General features: G+C 37.6%; 1 protein-coding gene across 22 annotated transcripts in view; it reads left to right on the forward strand.

The window, feature by feature from the left end:
• The window catches only part of CLASP1 (cytoplasmic linker associated protein 1), a 259,814-nt gene that overhangs the window by 160,800 nt on the left and 79,221 nt on the right, over positions 1-19,793 (forward strand). For 7 of the 22 annotated variants that reach the window (XM_053918559.2, XM_045203086.3, XM_045203089.3 and 4 more), the window contains 8 exons: positions 828-995; positions 1,571-1,620; positions 2,382-2,552; positions 4,770-4,817; positions 5,301-5,324; positions 10,379-10,486; positions 12,660-12,686; positions 14,640-14,807. In XM_053918559.2, the coding sequence (XP_053774534.1) occupies positions 828-995; positions 1,571-1,620; positions 2,382-2,552; positions 4,770-4,817; positions 5,301-5,324; positions 10,379-10,486; positions 12,660-12,686; positions 14,640-14,807 (764 nt within the window). The remainder of the gene's footprint in view (positions 1-827; positions 996-1,570; positions 1,621-2,381; positions 2,553-4,769; positions 4,818-5,300; positions 5,325-10,378; positions 10,487-12,659; positions 12,687-14,639; positions 14,808-19,793) is intronic. The other 15 variants (XM_053918563.2, XM_053918565.2, XM_045203097.3 and 12 more) reach the window with 5 other exon arrangements.

Here is a 19,793-nt window from a genome sequence, read left to right on the forward strand (position 1 = left end):
TTACATTCTAGTCCTATGGCTGTGGCACCATACATTCAGTACCTCCCTAGGAATAACTTCGCCATTGTGACCATAAGTACCAGAAATTTTATGCTTAAGTCTTTCTCTTGGGCAGGGCGGGGATGGACAAGTACTGCTGGTTTTGTACCTGTGATTTTTTCCTATGCTCTTGTAGTTGACCACCTCTTCTAGACACAGGTTAATATTCCTAATCTGGAGTATGATTGCCTAACATAGCTGCATTAATACGTCTTGACCAAATACTTACTGCTCTTTGCTCTCTCAGTTAAGTTATATTTCTTTGGTTTCTGAGTTTTTTTGGAGGATCTTATACTGACACTGAAGCACTTACCACAACTTCATCTTTGGTAGTTCTATCAAAATAAGTGACATAATTAATAGTTGGTAAAAAGTTAGAACTATATTTGTTAATGATGTACTTAGGCTGTTTTTATCCTTGTATTCTTCCCCTTCTAGGTCTTTAGTTTTAATGCAGTAACAGTTTTAAGTAGTTCTGAGCAACTTCCCTTCTTTTTTTTTTTTTGGTACATCTTATCTAAGGCAATTTTTAAATACCTCAAATCAACAAGTGTCAAGTTGCCTTGATAAAAACTACCATTAATGAGTCCCCCTTCAGGTTTTAAGCCTAGTTCAGGTGCCACAGTTTTAGCTCCTCATCTTCCTTAAGGCCACCCAGTCTTCTTGCAAATAAGGACAGGTAAACAGGATTCTGGCCCTTGAAAATGTTATGTAGTGTACTCCAGAGCTCAGTGAAATACCTGTCCAGATCCACTGGCTATAACAGGAAGTTGTGTGGTTTTCCCAAGGTGTTACTGGGGTTTCCACAGTCACTTCAGCAGAGAAGCAGAGCACTTATACCACACCTTGGAGTCCTCCTACCAGAAGGCCCTGCAGTCCCACTTGAAGAACTCGGACAGCATTGTGTCTTTGCCGCAATCTGATCGCTCATCTTCTAGCTCTCAAGAGAGTCTGAAGTAAGGAATTCAGTAGTGTGAGATTTTATATTAAAAATTTGCTACACAAGAATACAAGTTCTAGCTGTGTTTGTATGTATATGTGCCTCTTATAAATCCCCATTACTTCAGACAGATTCTGGTACTAGGTAAGATACTGTGGGAATGGTAAGAAATAGGTGGCCTTGGTCTCTGCCATTAAGTAGTTTTTAGTTAAATTTATATGATAGTACAATAATACAGTTTTGGAGTGAATTGTGTAGTGTCTTCTAAGAGTATGTATTTATTAACTTGGAGACAAAGTTATAAAGGGAGGGCATTCAAAACCTGGGATTTAATGTAATATCTTTACTCTGGATTTCTAATGTCTGTCTCTAGTTAGGACTTATCTCTGTGTGTTTGGGAGATAGTCCACAATATACTGGTAAAGTTTTTCTGAAAATGGGTGTTTGTGAGATTGTGGGCCAAATTTCCTGAGAAATTCTTAAAACTCTGAAGTAATTCATTATTCATAATTTTCAGTTACAGATTGTCTTTGTATTAATGCATGTAAAGTGCACATTTGATAATAAACAGATATATACCTTTATTTTTAGTCGGCCGCTCTCTGCCAAAAGAAGTTCTACTGGAAGTACCGCCTCCAGAGGTAAGACTGACAGTGTGGAGAAGGTAGTCCATGGAGTCCTCTATTACTAACCCCAGGTGGGCTGAGCTTCTCAGAGAGGCTGCCCTCCACTCCTTGCTAGGTTTGCAGAGTGAGCTGCTCTGCCCTGTGCTCCAGCTGCCCCCAGTGGAGCCCCACTTTTCCAGGAGCTGTTAGCTGTGAGGGAGACATTGTCAGGGGGACTTACTCAAGCAGAAATTGAGCCTTGTGACCTTTTTTTCACACACTTCCCTCCAGCATGTGTAGACATTGCCACAAACAGTGGAGAGCTTCACTATGGTCACTTGGTCAGAGAGTAAAGACAACTGTGATGCTTTGAGCAGCAGCAATAGCATGGTGGCCCTTAGAATCAGGGGAGTGGAATGTTTCCTGAAAGGGTCGGGCATCTGGGTAAGAGTACGCATTTTTTGCCACGTCATGAGGAAACTGGCCAGATGAGAACAATGTTTTATTGTTTTCATTTCTCATAGTAACCAGATACGTTCATTTCTTTGTGGTTTATTATAGTCTTTGATTACAGCAAGACAAATGTAGTAGGTATGTATAGTTGCAGTCATTTTAAATTTCTTCAGCATGGGTTGAACTTGTCTTCACTGACGAGGAGGAAGTGTTGGTTAGTGCTGTGTGTTCTAGCCTCTCTTAAAACTTGGTATTTGCTGTAAAGGAAAGCAAAGTAGTTTTAATGATACATGTTTACAATTCTAGTGTACTTCTTACTAATGTTTTTTCCTTTACCACTAAAGCTTCTTCAGTCAGTACCAAATCTACATCAACGACTGGGTCCCTCCAGCGGTCTCGAAGTGATATAGATGTAAATGCAGCAGCCAGTGCCAAATCCAAAGCCTCCTCAGCTTCAGGCTCTACGCCCTTCAGCTCTGCAGCAGCCTTACCTCCAGGGTCATATGCATCCTTAGGTAACCAGATCCCCACCACCTCTTCCCCCAAGTTCTGAGGTGACATGTACCTCTGCTCAGATTTATTTAGTTAATTACAAAAAAGAGTAATTGAAGAAATTGTCACTGTTGCAATGCTGATGTTTAAAGTATAAGTGACTCTGTGCACTTACTGCTGGTTAACAGTTCCCCTTTGTTGAGAGTTCACTTCCTCTGGAGCATCATTGTTAGTGACAAGCAGGTACACTGGTGCTCAAATGGTGTGTGGCACTGAGCACGGCCTTCCTTCAGCTCCACTCCCCACTTGATAGCAGCCCACACACTCCCTCCCATGTTGCCAAAGCTGGCTTTTTCTCCCTCCTGACATTGGTGGGAGCAGGGGGGAAGGGTTTAGTGAGGAATTCACCAAAGATAGTCACTGTAATTAGATATTTTCTAATTTGAGAATGTAATTGGAGTAGGGGAGGTGTGGAAGGAGCAGGAGAGGAATGACAACAGGGTAGGGATCTTTAGAGGAATGTGGTGGACTTATTTTTTTTTTAAGATTTTTTAAAAATTTATTTATTCTTAGAGACCGGGAATGGAAGGAGAAAGAGAGGGAGAGAAACATCAATGTGTGGTTGCCTCTTGTGCACCCCCACTGGGGACCGCGCCTGCAACCCAGGCATGTGCCATTACTTGGAATCGAACCTGCAACCCTTTGGTTCACAGCCCACGCTCAATCCACCGTGCTACACCAGCCAGAGCTGTTGGCGTTATTAACCAACATAATTATACAAGAGTGTTGTCCTTCCACACGCCACTTTGGGAAGAGCGTGCACTTAATTTTAACGATAGCCTCATAGATTAAAAAAAAATAATTTTCGAACTAATATCTGGCAGGGTGTTATATCATTTTCTCAGTTTTTCAGCAGATACTACATACCTGCCGTACGTAAGGCTGATGGTTTATTTTATTTTTGTTAGAGCAAAGTTCTCCAAGGCCAAAATCTGGGGACTTTGCTGGATTGGTTTTATTTTGGATTTTATGGAAATGAATATAATTTAAACTTTATGAAACATTGAGATGGATTTATGTGATTTACATATTCTAAAATCAGTTCCAAAATTAGTGTTCTAAAACTGTTTTATACATGGAAGCATAATGACAGAACAAACACCAAAAGGAGATGCTGGGCCTGCCATTTATTAGCCTGGGAACCTTGAGAAGGCCATGGAATCTTTGAATCTCCTATACCAGGGCTGTCAAACTCATTTTCACCAGGGGACACATCAGCTTTGCGGTTGCCTTCAAAGGGCCAAATGTAATTTTAGGACTGTGTAAATGTAACTACTCCTTAACAGTTAAGCAAGAGCTTGGTGCTGCCGCCGGATAGAAACAAGGTGTCGGGCTGAATAAAACCAGGTGGAGGGCCGGATTCAGCCCACGGGCCCTGTGTTTGTCACCTGTGTCCTATACCGATACATTATTGTAATAACAGCCACCTAACTCAGATATATGATAGGGATAGAAACTAATTATGACAGGAACATTATTAGTTTGAAAGGTATATGCTTTGGAATGTTTGTTAAATCAGTCTTGTTTTCTGTATGTAAATACCTCATACATGATGGATGCATTTAGTTTGGGAAGAAACCCAGCAGGGGCTCTCCTTTTGTGCCATTTAACTGATACAACATTATGTAGGAGTTTTTATGATACTACGTTGCTAGTGGGAAGGCATTACTCTCTCCTTTGGTAAAGTAGTTCTATTAATTTTAGTTCAGTTTTTTAAGTACTTTCCTGTGTTTCCAATATATTTAATCCAGACTTGAGAGGTTGTAACTAGTATTTGTTTCATTGCTAAAAAACTTGAGTAAAAACCATTTAGAGTCCTCAGTAAGTAACTTTTGTTTTCTGTTCATATTTGGGATATTTTAATACGGACCATGTAGACGTCCCTCAGTGCTAGTCAAAGCACCCTGGTCTTTTGGTCTGGTGATGGAGAGTTGCCCTTCACTGGTAAATTTTCAGCCCAGTGTTACCTCTTCAAATAATAAAACCGGGAGTATTCCCATTCTCTTGCCTTTTCCTGACTACTTCTAACTTTCCTTATGTTCAAAACAACAAAAAATAACCCCCCCCTGAAATACAACATAATCCCACTGAGGAGTTTTTACAAGTACTGCTTAGGTTGATACTTTACATCTGTGCAGAAGTATAGCATTAAAGTTGATGATCCTTTTCCGAACTTCTAGAGTCCAGACACATGAGGGAAGATGTGGAGTCAGTAGGCCTTGATTCAGGTACCATGCTACACAGCTTTGCTGCTGATGAGTAGTTGGGATAGGCACTGCTAGAGCTAGCTTCTCTGAACTTCTCACTTGCCTCTGCCCTTTGGGTGACTCTTTCATACTTTAGTTTTTAGTCCTGTGTCCTCCCTACCCCTTTTGGTAGTACTTTGTTCCAAGAAAAAGGAACTCTTAATGGGATGAAGGTTGACTAAACGAGAAAACAACAATCACTATCAACCGAGACCCTGCCCTGGGCTGCCCTTTTTTGTGTTGTTTTCCAAAGGCAAAAAGCACATGATGCTAAACTGATTTTAAGATCAGGCACTTTTACTTGCTTTCGACTCTGCTTTGCTATTGAACTTGTTTCCCTTTTAATTTTATTTTAAATTGTACTTTTGCTTTTTTTAGTAGCTAATAACATTTTGCTTTTTAAGTTTTTTAATGTTACTAACTGTTCCCTGTTATCCCTTCCCTTGTTTTTTAATTTGCTTAAAGATGGTACTGCCACTAAAGCAGAGGGTAAGCGGTTTGTTTCTGTGATAGAGATGTGTCTCCCTCTCCCCGGTCCTCTGTTCTCACCGAGTGTTGCCTCCTGCCCACTTGTCTCACTAAGGTCGCTGCATGAGACTGCATGCTCTTCCCTTCACTCTTCATTCTATTTTTACTGGGTTTTGCTTTATTTACCTCTACCCACATTCTCCTCCTTTCTTGTTCAATTGTTGTTCCTTTGAGTTTTGGCACTTACGAATGCTGTACGTAGTTTTTGACTTGGAGCCCACACTGGGGAGTAGCATTGGTGTGACATTGTGCTGCTGTCCTCCTGGCTGCTCGTCTCAGAGCTCATTACTCCTGAAGCACCACCTGACTTTTACATCCTTTCCTTTCTGTTCTTTCCTTTTCTTTTGTGCTTTTGTGGGCCTCTCAAAATTTGCTTTCCTGTTTTGAAAATATATTTGTGTCAATTATTCAGGTTAAAGGCTCATAAAGGCTTTCTACCAGGTAATTTACAGACATTTTTTTAAAATAAATTTTTCTCCTCTATGGTGTTACTGAATTATATCATACCATTTTTATTGGTATCACTGACAGTATCCCATTCATTCATTTATTCTCATTCATTCACTCATCAATCACGTAGTAAGTGCCTTCTAAGTGCTGTCTTCTCTACTACACACAAGGACATAACATAGTCAAAGGAATGCACGTATCCAGATCCACTTTTTTGTTTTTACGCCACTCTCAAGAAGGCCTTGCTGATTTTGCAGTGACCTTCGAATTTTAGACATAGCTATTCTAGTCTATACAGGTCTTTGATTAGCACATGCTAGATAAGATCGTCCCTCTGAAAAGTCTCTAGATAGAAAGCATATGATGGTTTATATAATTGAAATTTAGGATGACTTCCTCTGCTTAAGATAGTGGCTTAGAACCACCTACCCTCAGGATTATGATTTCACAATTAGGAACTGCTACATTACTGTCATATATTATTTAGCTACTGTAAAAGGCTAACCTGTGAAGCAGACTGCATTTTATCTTGATGTAGTTAGCCCACAATACTTTTATTTATTTATTTAAATTGTTTAAGCACAGTAGCTCACAATACCTTTAATCTATTACTCTGATTTTGTACAATACGTTTGTAAGATGTTACCATTGAGAGAAATTGGGTAAAGTGCAAACAGGATCTCTCTGTATTCATACAATTACATCCAAGTCTACAGTTATTTTCAAATAAGTTCAATTTAAAAACAGAGCTCTTAAAATTACTCCACTTCTCCAGAAGCATGATTTAATAGAAGTTGTGTTCTTAATAGTATTATTTTTATCTATAAGATTAGTGTTAAAGTTAGTAAAGCATTTTTTTAAGAGTTCTAAAATTCTAGAGAGAAGGGTAGAGAGGGAGAAAGAAAGGGAGAGAAACACTGATGTGGGAAGAAAACATTAATCATCTCTCTCTTGTATATACACCAACTGGGGACTGGCCCACAACCAAGGCATGTGTCTTGATCGGGAATCAAAGCCATGCTCTTTGCTGTGCAGGACTCTTCCCACCCAACTGAGCCATATTGGTCAGGGCAGTAAAGCATATCTTTTAAGAAAAATGGGGACTTCTGGCCAGGATGGAGGCATAGGTATATATGTTTTCCTGCCTCACACAACCAAAAGGACAACCACCAATTTAAAAACAAAAAAACAACCAGAACTGCCGGAAAATCAAACCATATGGAAATCCAACAACCAAGGAGTTAAATAAAAAACATTCATCGAGACCAGTAGGTAGGGGAGGAGGTGGGCAATGGGGTAGGGGAGAGCAGGGAGAGGACATTGCCTGGCAGATGGGGCAGTCCCATATTTGTATGCAGATAAACCGGGAGGAACAACTAGGGAGCGAGACAGGGTTCCAGCGCAGGGAACTAAAGCCTCAAAACATCTGTAAAAACCTGAGGGCTTGTGGCCAAAGAAACTCCCACTTTCACAGAAGAGTCTGTTGGAGGGGTCAACGGGGTCCCAGAATGTACACAGACCCCCCCCCCATCCAATAATCAGCACCAGAAGGGCCCAATGCACTTGTGGGTAGTGGGGGAAGTGACTGAAAGCTGGGTGACAGCTAAGCAAGCAGCATTGTTCCCTCTCTAACCCCTCCCCCACGTACAGTGCCACAATGCAGTGCCCCACCTTGCTGAATACCTAAGGCTCTGCCCCTTACAATGTAACAGGTGCTTCAAGACAAAGAAATATGGGCTAAATGAAAGAACAGATCAAAACTCTAGAAAAACAAGTAAGCAACAAGGAGATAGCCAACCTATGAGAAGCAGAGTTCAAAACACTGGTAATCAAGATACTCACAGAAATGATTGCGTTCAGTTGCAAAATGAAGGAAGAAGTGAAGGCTATGAAAAGTGAAGTATAGGAAAATATATAGGGAACCAACAGTGAAGGGAAGGAAACTGGGACTCAAGTCAATGATTTAGAACAAAAGGAAGAAATAAACACTCAACTGGAACAGAATGAAGAAATAAGAACTCAAAAAAATGATAGGAGAGGCTGAGGAACCTCTGGGACAACTGTAAATGCTCCATCATCCGAATCATAGGGGTGTCAGAAAGAAAAGAGGAGGAGCAAGAAATTGAAAACCTATTTGAACAAATAGTGAAGGAGAACTTCCCCAGTCTGGCAAAGGAAATAGACTTTCCAGAAGTCCAGGAAACAGAGTCCCAAACAAATTGGATCCAAGAAGAAACACACCAAGGCACATCATAATTAAGTTAACCAAGATTAAACATGAGAGAATGTTAAAAGCAGCAAGAGAACAGTAGACAGTTACCTACAAAGGAGTTCCCATAAGACTATCAACTGATTTCTCAAAAGAAACATTGCAATCAAGAAGGGGCTGGAAAGAAGTATTGAAAGTCATGAAGGGCAGGGACCTACATCCAAGAATACTGTATCCAGCAGAGCTTTCATTTACAATGGAAGGGCAGATAAAGTGCTTCCCAAGTAAGATCAAGTTTAAGGAGTTCATCATCACCAGCCCCTTACTATGTGAAATGTTAAAGGGACTTATCTAAGAAATAGAACAAGATAAAAAAAACTATAAACAGTAAAATGACAACAAACACATCTATCAACAAATGAACCTAAAAAATAAAAGCAATAACTAACCAAGCAACTAGAATAGGAACAGAATCACAGAAATGGAGGGCGTCATCAGGGAGGGGGCAGGTGGAGAATGAGGGGAAAGGTACAGGGAATAAGAAGCCTAAAAGTAGGTACAAAATAGACAGGGGGAGGTCAAGAATAGTATGTGAAATGTAGATACCAAATAACCTATATGTATGACCCACGGACATGAACTAAGGAGGAGGCAATGCTGAAGGTAGGGGGAGGTGCAGGGTGGATGGGGACAAAGGGGAGAGAAAAAATGGGCCAACTGTAAAAGCATAGTCAGTAAAATATACTTTAAAAAATATAAAGAAATCCAAGAGAATGGTGAACAGTGGGTATAGGATCATGTTACCAAATGCAAAGGAAGATAAAGGATATAGGGGTGAAAGCAAAGATTTTTATTTTTTAAGCTGAATGGGTATGGATGTTCATTTAAAAAATCAGTTTTTGTCACTTAAATATTTTATAATAAATTTAAAACAAGAAATTCAGTTTTTTCTTCATGTTCACTTTGCCCTGGTGCGTGTCTTAATTTAGCTTGGTGACGTCCATAGGAAAGTAAAAAATCCTCACTCATAGGCCAGCAAGCCAGGCAGGCACAGGTATCCAAACCAGTGATGTGACCTTGGACAGATTAATTCATTCCCATTTCTTGGTTTCCTCATGGTAAAATGGGGATAATTACTTATATGTTGTTTGAGGATTCTGAGTTCACACATACACACTCAGTATAATACATGGTATAGCTCTTAATTTTAGTGTAGATTCTAGAGTTTGTGTATGTCTTTCCTTAAACTGATATTAAAAGTCATTCATTGTAGTTTTTTTTTAATGCAATACTTTTCTTGCTTCTTACCTCCATTTCTTGAACCTTTTTCAAGCCTTAAGATTTGTTTTTCTGTGTTGCTTTTCTGCAAGCTTTCTCTCATGATGAGGTAGAAGTGATTTTGAACAATATAAGAAGCCAGTAGGGATTCAAATTGGTTTGTGTTTTCTCTGTCAGATTGCTGTATGGCAGGAGAGGCATTTTGTACCCTTCGAAACAACAAAATCCCTGAATTTAAAGAAGTTTAATTCCTAATCATACAAGTCTGTTCATTAGTGATTTTGCATTTCTGAATTTATTTTTATTTTTATCTTTTCATGGTTCAATAATTGGGGTTAACAGGCCGCTGGAGTGGGAAACTCTTCATAAATGCCTACAACGTGGTATTATTTTTAGGTCATCCTTTCTCTAGGTGCTTCTAATACTTATTTTTAAAACATTTTTATTTTTTAAAAATTTTATTTTTCAATTACAGTTAACATTCAGTATTATTTTGTAATAGTTTTAGATGCTAATATTTATTCTTTTTATCTTTATCTTTTGCAGCCTAGAAATTTATGGCCACACATGCTTTATAATAGGAGTTTAATGCTACTTACCGAGACACATTTATAATCCAGGACGTTGTAGCTTTTGTTGATTGCTGAGTATTTTGCAATTACTCATTTTTTTCTATGGTATTTTTAAGACAACAGCTAATATTTTCTGCTTCTAGAAATTTGACATATTTGTAGCCAATAAAAAAGAATATTTAATCAGAAAAAATTGTGAGAAAAATCCTCAAATAAATATCACCTCCTCATCTGAAAATATGACATGCTAAAGTAGTTGGAACATTAGCACCTGATAGGTTCATGACTCACTCTCAGGAGTTCCTAACACATTTTTAGAACTTGTGTGTACAGATCCCAGGAATGTGTGAGCACATAGGGAAACATGTTAGGACCACACATGGGGAAGACCTGCTCCCTTTGTAGGTGGCCCAGTCAGTGCCCTTTGCTTATGGGTAGGTTGTTTCCTCATGTAGGTCGTACTTACTGAAAACCTACGGAAACACTGTTTTTGCTGTATTCTCCAGGTCGGATTCGCACAAGACGACAAAACTCCGGGAGTGCCACCAACGTCGCCTCTATACCTTCTGATAATCGAGGCCGCAGTCGCGCTAAAGTAGTTTCACAGTCCCAGCGTAAGAAGTATATTTCATGCTCTCTGTTATCTTGGTTCTATTTAACAGCCTGTTCTCATTGACTCCAGGGGGAAAACAAATTTCTGTGGCTCTAAGATACTGTGAGTAATCTTGATGTTTCTTGGGTAAGCTTAGAATGGGAGTGTTCAAGTGTACTTTTATTTCCTTCCCAGGTGATTTAAATATTTTATCATTCCTCATTAAACATTAAAATGTACTTTCTCTTCCTCTCCTCAAACCTCACCAGCTGAAGAGAGGTTCCTCTCACACCTGGACTGTGACCCATTTTTCTAATGATAAGCAATCCTTCTGTTGTAATTTAAGAGCAGTCCTGGAAAGATGACTGTTAATGCCAAGTCCTCTTTCCAGTGGTCATAAGTAAATCCATTAAAAGCTCTTTCCTCTAACCCTCTGTTCTAATATCATGGCCTGCTTTTCTCTTCTTGCCTGTGTGGACTCTTGCTTTGCACAGTAGCCCTTGCCTCCATTATTGCTTCTCTGTGTATGTCGAGTCACGTGGTTTGTTAGCCTGAGACATGAAAGCAGCCATAGATGGAATGAATGGAAGAATCCAACCCTGGTGTCTCACTTCCCAGCTGCACGTGACTTTGAGTCCCCTGCTCCCTCTCTCTGCATGAGGAGTAGAGCTGGGTGGCAGGGTTCTCCTGAGCAAGCTCAATGTGTGCAGGGAAGTTCCCCTTCCTCAGGAGCTGCAATTCTCTCCACACATCACTCTTCAGCTGACGTGTGTCTGCCTGCCTGTTTGCAGACAACACTTAGTCTGTGCCCAACCCTCATTCTCTCTTAGTGTTTAGAATGCCTTTCTCAGCTCCTTCTGAATTTAGCTACTTTTCCATGTCCCTTTGATAACTATAGTCCGTATGTTAAATAAAAGCTTAGATCCTTACTGCAAAGAAAGTGCAAGGTCAGTTATATTGCTGCCATCAGGAAGAGTACAGAACCCAGGCTTACCTGACACCGAAACCCATTCTTTACACTGCACAACATGGATTGTACAGGTGTAGCCCAGAAGCTTCTAGAACCTTGGCAACAATACCCTGGTTCTGGTTATTCTGTTGAACCATAGTGTTGCCTGGAGTCCATGGTCCCTTTTCTTTCAACTTCAATGTGTGGAAATGGAGCTGAATAAAAAATGTCTCACCCTTTAGCTGTGCAGTGTACTGCCTTTCTTAAGAGGGTGAGGGTTGAATAGTATTTTACATATCTTCATTTATGTCCACTGTGTATTGGTTTTGGCCTCTGCAGGGATCCTTGCCTCTAGCTGGGTCCTCTGCTTAGGAGGCGGTAAAGATTAAAGGCCTGGAATAGGGGTGAGGGTCATGATAGAGCTTTAATTCTTCAGTTGTACAAAAACACTGCCCTCCCTGACTCAGGGCTCCACTTTAAAAACTCTTCAGTTTTACTTTACTCACTAAAGGAAACAACATCAACCAATGATAAAAGCCTGGATCTTAAACTTACGCATAAGAATTAAATATTTTTTAAAAAACATTTTAATAAGAAAATAGCATATTTATATATTTTACAAATGTGGATATACTAGTATTTAGAGTCCTGGTTTAATAGTAAGTAGGTTTTATTAATATATTTAGGGCCCTTAACAGTTGGCATATTTTACATATTTGAAGACTTAAATATTTGAGTCTTTAAATACTTGAGGATTAGTATTTAAATATTTGAGGATTTGGCATAAGGCACTTAGGTGAAACTAGTTAATGGAGGTCCCTTTTAATTCATTTATGTTCATTGAGCACTTGGTCAGCCCTGTTTCAGATGATAGCGATACACAGATTAGTAACATACAGTCATTTCTCTCACGTTGCTAGGAGCCAGAGAGCAGATACACTCCCAGAGGGTAAGACACCTGTCTTACTCTTATCTGCATTCCCTACACCAAGCACTGTGCCCGGCACATTGTAGGTTTGTAAGTGTTTCATGTACAGATGGGAAAGAAATGCTAAATAGTGTGACATATATGAAATAATGAACGTGAGTACAAAAATAGAATAGGAGGAACAAGATCTAGAAAAAGTAGCTATTTTGCTAATGTGTTTGTGAACAAAGACATGTTGTGTTTGCATGCTGACCTTCTGTATTGTATTGTCTTTTAATCAACTTTTTGCCTGTTCTTTGGTTTGCTCTCATACTCAAGGATCCAGATCTGCTAATCCTGCTGGTGGTAAGCCATTTCTCTTCTTGCTAATTTTTTTTTGGTCCATTCTGTCTCACCCCATGTTCCTTGCACAGTATTACTGGTAATTTCTTTATTAATGAGCTTTGTTAATCTCCTGCATTTTCTCTGTATGTTCAAATTCTAGAGTTTGAAATGGATTTCTTTTCTACTTTAACATAGCTTAATAGTTTATTTGTGTGCTCAAATTCTGTGGGCAAGTTGGTAGATCATGAGGTGGGTTTTTCATGGTAATGTGTACTGGTGATTTTTACAATGAATTTCACTTTAAATTATAGTTAAATCATTATAAAGTACTGATTTTTGTGAGTAGTCACCTAGGTGATTCATTTGAATGATGGGTATGTATGTGTGTGTGTTTTTAATATCCAGTTGTGTTATTTCAAAGGTCTCTACTTTTGGCTCATCCTTATTCTGGTAAATAATAATGTGCATTTTATGTTTTACAATTTTATTGCCTAATGACTTAAGTAAATGCTATTTGAGTGTGTTAGTACAATCCTTAAAATTTTGCTGTTTTCTCTAATTTTGTCCCACATAAATGGTTATTTAGGTATTTAGCCACTTAGCCATAATGAAAATTACTAACCATATCATGTGTTTTTAATTTCTAACTTATTGCATACATCTCAGGGAATGTGGTCTATATGATGGCTACTTTTGTAGATTTTTAAAAAAAAAGATTTTTTGTTTTAGAGCCAGGGTAAGAGAGGGAGAAAGAGCAAGAGAGAGAAGTAAGAATGTGAGAGAAAAACATTGATAGGTTGCCTCTGGCACATACCCAACCAGGAACTTGGCCTGCCACCCAGGCATGTGCCCTGACTGGGAATGTAACAGACAGCTCGGTTTGCTGAACAACACCCAACCCAATGAGCTATACCAGTCAGGGCTACTTTTGTAGATCTTTGAGATTTCCTTTGAGACTTAGTATACATTTGGCTTTAGTAACGTGTGGAAAGGTGGAAAGAATGTGTATTCTGTTTGTTGAGTTACACGTGTATATATATGTGGGAGGTGTGTTTATACATACCTATTTAATTTTGACTGCTCTGTCACTTTCTGAGAGGTCTAATAGTCTTTCAGTACTTACTAGTCTTTCTGAGAGTATATTAATAATTATAACCTTTTCAATTTCCTCCTATAACTTTACTCTTATACTTCAAAGCTATGTTATTTGGAGCATAAAGTTTCGTGATTATATCTTCATGGACAATTCTTTTATCAATATGAAATATCCTTTGTTTTAATGCTGTGTTTTATTCTATTTTGTTCTTAGGTGTGTTGTTTGTCTCTAATAAACAACATACAGTTGATTTAATTTTATTTTTTTTAAAGCCAATCCAAAAATCTTTGTCTTCTAATAGGTGATTTTAATCTAGCCACATTTATTATGATTACTGATAGGTTTGGGCTTATGTCTAGCATTTTATTTTGTAATTTTTATTTACCATGTTTCTAGTTACTTCTTCCCCCTTCTCCTTTCTTCCATTCGTTATATTAATAGGGTTTTCTTGGATCCACTTTTGACCACTAATGTTTAAGAAATTCCTGTTAGATTTGTATTTCTACTCTTCTAGCAGTTATACTTAAAAGTTTTGACATGTCAACTCTGACAGGAAAAAATAAATTAAACACTTTTTTGGTTATTTCTAGAAATTTGCTTTGGAACAGGGAGGCTGTTTGTACTCAGCCTGCTCTTTTGAATCAAATTTTAGTTATTTTTATAACATCCCACCAGTAAATCTTCTGTGTATAAATATTCTTTTATGATTATTTGATGTTCTTTTATGTTCCTACATTTTTAAAAAATGAGTATTAACACCAACTACAAAGCTGTTTTTATATTTGATCCAAATTAACGTATAAACTGGCTTCTGAAGTTGCTATAATTTATTCCCTGGTTATATCCATTATTCACTTTTGGTTTTGCTTCATTTTTAGCTGGCAGCCGGTCAAGTTCCCCTGGGAAATTGTTGGGAAGTGGTTATAGCGGCCTTGCTGGGGGTTCCTCAAGAGGCCCACCTGTGACATCCTCTTCAGAAAAACGAAGCAAGATTCCCAGGAGTCAGGGATGTAGCCGAGAAACAAGTCCAAACCGAATAGGATTAGGTAAGGATTCTCAAAGACCTTGGAACACCATTTCTAAGTTGGTCAGAATTTTTATTATAATCTAATGACTTCTTCTAAGGAAATAGAGATCTATTTTTGAACTAAGGATGTCATTTTGCCTGTGCTAAAAAGACATTTTGATTTGTGCTTTTTACAGATTATGTATGTTCAAGTTTCAGCTATAACTGAAAAGGGTGTGGGGCTTACTGTTCAAATTGATGAGAGAATTGTATCATTGAGGGCTTTTGTGTTTTAGAGTCATTTTGCAAAATACTAGAATTAGGGGAATGGGCAGAATTTTTTACTTTACAATTAAGAAGCAATTTTTGCTTTTCATTTTTCTTTCACTGAATAGCACTAAGTAGCTATTAAACTATGTAAATTTTCTAAAGCAATTTATAGGGTCACATTTACTTTAATTCTGATTTTCTCTAACCTAATTTGTGAAACTTACAGTCAAAGAATCTGTGTATGTACTTACTTTTGATGCAGTGTTGTTCAAACATAAAAACTAGAAATAGACAGAAACTAAATATATAATATTTTTGTTTTTTGGTATTGAGTTTTATTGTAATAGTGTATAGAATTACTCGCAGTAGCTTAAAGACCTGTTACCTCTATTAAAATCTAATTTGTACACTACCTTTTAATATAAGAAGTGGAAGTCTTTTGTAATATATTATGAAAAATCTGTGTTCATAGTCTTCTTATATTTTTACCTACTTTCTAAGGGTAAAAATCCATTAATGTGAAATCAGAGTACTATAGTCTTACTGGCTTCTGTTTCTCATTTATTCATTTATCTCCTCAACAACTGTTTCTTGAATGTTTACTGTGATGTGCTGTGTACTTTGTTAGACTTTAGGATTGGAGATAAATGAAGTAGATTGAGCTTCTGACTTTAAAGCGCTTGCCATCTTAGAGGTGAAACTGTATGGAGTGTGACAGATACTATGACTTGGTGCTTTGGAACCCTTCTGCTGGATCCCAGTGAAGTGGGAGTCCTCAGAATCTCACAGTACTTGGCATGCCAACTGCACCAAGATGTCTGGCTGAGTTTCTTCTGAGTCACAGTTTTACTTGAAAGCAAGAATTGTCCTAGAAAAGGAGCGTTTTCGGGTCCTTGTCTGCCCCAGTCCTCCCAGATTTCCTACTTGGAAGGGCTCCCTAGAATAAATGCTGTTTTGATGACGTATAGGGTGGGATTAGGCAGGGTAGGATGGTGAGGAGAATATTGCTGCAGGGCAGAGAGAAGCATGTGCACAAGCAGTCATCTAAGAGGGGGCATAGTGAATTCTGGGTACCACAAGTAATTCATTTGGCTACAGTAAAGGAAGTGTATCAGGTTAGGGTGGGAGGTGAGGGCAGAGGAGCTGGTAGGATCCAGCTCATGAAAGTGCTTGAAGGCTGCCCAAACTGTGAGAAGGCACAGACAAAATATAAGAAGTAGAATGCATGCGATTTGGTTTGGCTAACATTTGCAAAGCAAGTGAGAAATGTAACCAAGCAGTGGTTTTGTTAATTCTAAATAATGACAACTTTTTGTTGGCATTATGTAGCCTGTCCCTGAGCTGACAAGTTAACTTGGATCCAGTAATAAGTAACATGGATACAACCAGAGAAAATAGTGATGGCTAGAATATCTAAATTTCAGGTTTGATACTGTTAACATATGAGTGTTTATATCTGGTTATGTTTTGAAAATGGATTTGATTTCAGATCTGGGTGCGAGGTTTACAGTGTCCTTTTTCCATTGTTAATTAAGTTCATAGAATGTCTCTTGGCAATCTAGATTTGGTTTCATACTTTTAAATTTTGGGGGAGGGGAATTTTACTTTTTATATTAATTAAAGATGCCATTTTTACCTTCAAATTGGAAAATAAATCAACTGTAGTTATCTAACATAATTCTAGGAACTGATAGTCCATGTTTCTAACTATGAAGTTTATGTTATGGATAGTTGAAAAGACAACATTTAATAAACTTTTAAAAGAGGTACTATGAAATATCATCATCCATCAGTAAGAACTAAATAAGAGTCTGGTCCCTTCCAAAGAGTTCTTAATTTGAAACACTATTTTCAAGGAAGTTATTTCCTTGATGCTAATTATGGGGATTAGTTAGTTATATGTCAAGTTTTGAGGTCATACACATAATTCTGATTAAGGAAGTTATCTTATTTAAATTTCTGCACATGGTGAGAATGTGCGCACACACAGATACAACGATACATGCATGAGTAACGTACGTCTTCCCGCTTCGGCCTGTGTTAATCTTAGAGATTCGTTTCATAAGGTATCAGATACTAGCATTTTTCAGTAATACATTGTATGCTCATAGTTCTGTGATACATACTGGGTGTGTGCCTGTTATGTCTAAATATTTGGTTCATTGCATAGCAACTTTGAATATAAATATTCAAAAACAGAGGGATCATCTTGTAAGAATATTTTATATAATTCCCAAACTAATTAATAGTTTTAATTATAGCTAAATTAGGCTTAGAATTTGCCTTGAGAATTAATTTCAGTTATCTATAAATTATGTTTGATTCAGTTATAACTTTTTGTTTGAAATAGTATTTCTTAAGTCAATTTTCCCTTCTCATCTGATAAAAATGATGCTAGAATTCTTCTTTAGCATTTACTTAAGCAATACAGGATGTAATTCATGTAGATTAGAAAAGAAACAAAATAAAACCCTGCTACTCTATTTTTTCTTGGCAATTTCAGTTTCTTCAACCAAGTAGAAAACACTATTTGTAAATTATTTTGTTTTTGTGTTTTATTCTATTTTTATAAGTAAATAGCTAATGTTTACAAGTAATGTTTATAAGTATTAGCTACAAGTAATAGCTAATGTTTATAGCAGTTATATTTTGGAAGTTTCCTTTTGTTTTTTTCTTTTCCTACTCATCTATTGAAAAATGCTAAAAAAAAAAAAGATTTGACTTTTTGTAACTTACATTTGTGTTTAAAATGTTTTCAGATTCTCTGGCTTAAAATAGTTTGAAAGAAATAAAAATTAATCATCAATTTCAGCAGTTAAATTAGACTACTGTATGGAAGACTAAAACATGATACTACTACATAGCCTAGAGAGGTATTTTATGTCTTTAACTTCTGGTACTTTTCATTATTTTTCTCATACTTCTGTGTAAGTTCTGGTAGGATTCTTCCTTAAAAGGCAAAAGTCAGGATTACCCTTAAAACACTGTATCTCTCAAGAAACGAAAAACAATCAGATGGTTTCTCCAGGCGTCCCCGCATTTCATGTCAGCACAAGACCCCAGAGCTACCTATGAATACTGCTTTTAGAAATTTAAAGAACAAGTATGTTTTTATCATTTCCACTTCCTCTATTATTCCTTCTCCTCCATATTCTCACATAGAACGTGCACTTGGGCACGCAATGAAGAGACAAGTTGATTTAGAATATTGTTTTTTGGTTTTGACCACCTAAGTAATGATTTTTTAATATACTTACTTTAAAATCCTTCCTGTAGGCTGGTCTCTGGAATTGGTATTATAAGTGTCTTAAATTATCCATCATTCGAAATGTTGATATCACCACTAGATGTACTTTAATGGGGTTTGGGGCAACTATATGGGCAGATTTTTTTAAGGTTGTGAACAATTCTTTCTCCATAGGTTACTACTAGCCATGTGTTACAAGAGCCAGTCAGACCTTTTAGCGAATGAACTTTCTCTGGGTGAAATACTAGGAGGCTAAACCTCACTAAGAATTATGCACAGTGTTATTTCAGATCATATCTATTTATCCCTTTTCGTACTCTTTATCGCCTTCACAAAGCTCGGAGAGAACAGAGATTTCCCATTGCTACAGCGTCTGTGTTAATTTAAGGAAGGGAATGGGAGCTGGGTAAAATTTCAGAAGTAATTGGGCAAGAACTAGAAGAAAATGCTCAACTAAGCATGCATATATATTAAAAACTATCAGGACTGTTTTTATTACTTTTGATTATTTGTTTTGGAGTAGGAAGTGGCATAGACAAGATTTTCAATTATGCCTTGCATTAGGGAACTCAGAACTACTTCGCATATGTACCTTATCTCACAATATCTTCTCTTTTACACGGTGTGACTTTTTCGTCCTAACCTTCTTAAGGGGAGGCTGAACCAGAGAGTTAGCATGGCACTGTAGAGGTCATTTCATAAAGTAGATGTGGTATTGATCCTCTGAGGATAAGCAGTGTTGCTTTGTAGTTTTGTGCAACTTTTCCATGTACTGGTGGGTTCAGTAGATACTCCCTAATTTTTTAAGGGTTTAATTTGGCACTTGCTGCTTTTACCCTCATTGTAGGAGCTGTTTAGAATGTTATCAAAAATTGCTGATTAAACAGTCACTGCTACTTCGAGTAGAAACTCAGTGCTCCCACGTCACTATGGCAAAATGAAGGAGAATTTAGGAATTACTGGAGAATTCCAAATGCAGCTCTTGTTTTGACTGTTTCTCAGATTGCATTTCTGTGCTTGATCTTTCCTTGCCTGCCAGCGCAGACCTCTAAACCATTGGACACCACTTACATGCCTTTAGGGTCTGACTCGACTCTAGCCCTGAGAAGGACCATAGTCAAAAGTTTGTTGGGTTTTTTTTGCTTTTGTGTTATTCTTTATCAGGGGGGTTTCATGATCCTAATTTGTAAGATAGTCTTCTTATGGTTTGGCCATATAATAAATACACCTTTGCTCTAAAATAATAGGCCCATGCTCATTGATTCATTGATGGGAAAACAGCCCTGTCTTTACATCAGTGAATCAAGTTTTTTTCCACATTTTTTGAAGAAGGCATTTCTACCCAGTCCAGAATTAATAAATCTTCTCAAGATGGAAATATGTATTGTCCCCATCACCTATTATATTTATTGGTGGATATGTACGTCAGTATGCCAAGTTGTTTACCAGTATTTTGCCAGTACTATATTTCTGTTTTCTCAAATTAAATTGAAAAACAATAGCATCACA

The sequence above is a fragment of the Desmodus rotundus genome, chromosome 2, assembly GCF_022682495.2.
Source record: "Desmodus rotundus isolate HL8 chromosome 2, HLdesRot8A.1, whole genome shotgun sequence".
Classification (NCBI taxonomy): domain Eukaryota; kingdom Metazoa; phylum Chordata; class Mammalia; order Chiroptera; family Phyllostomidae; genus Desmodus; species Desmodus rotundus.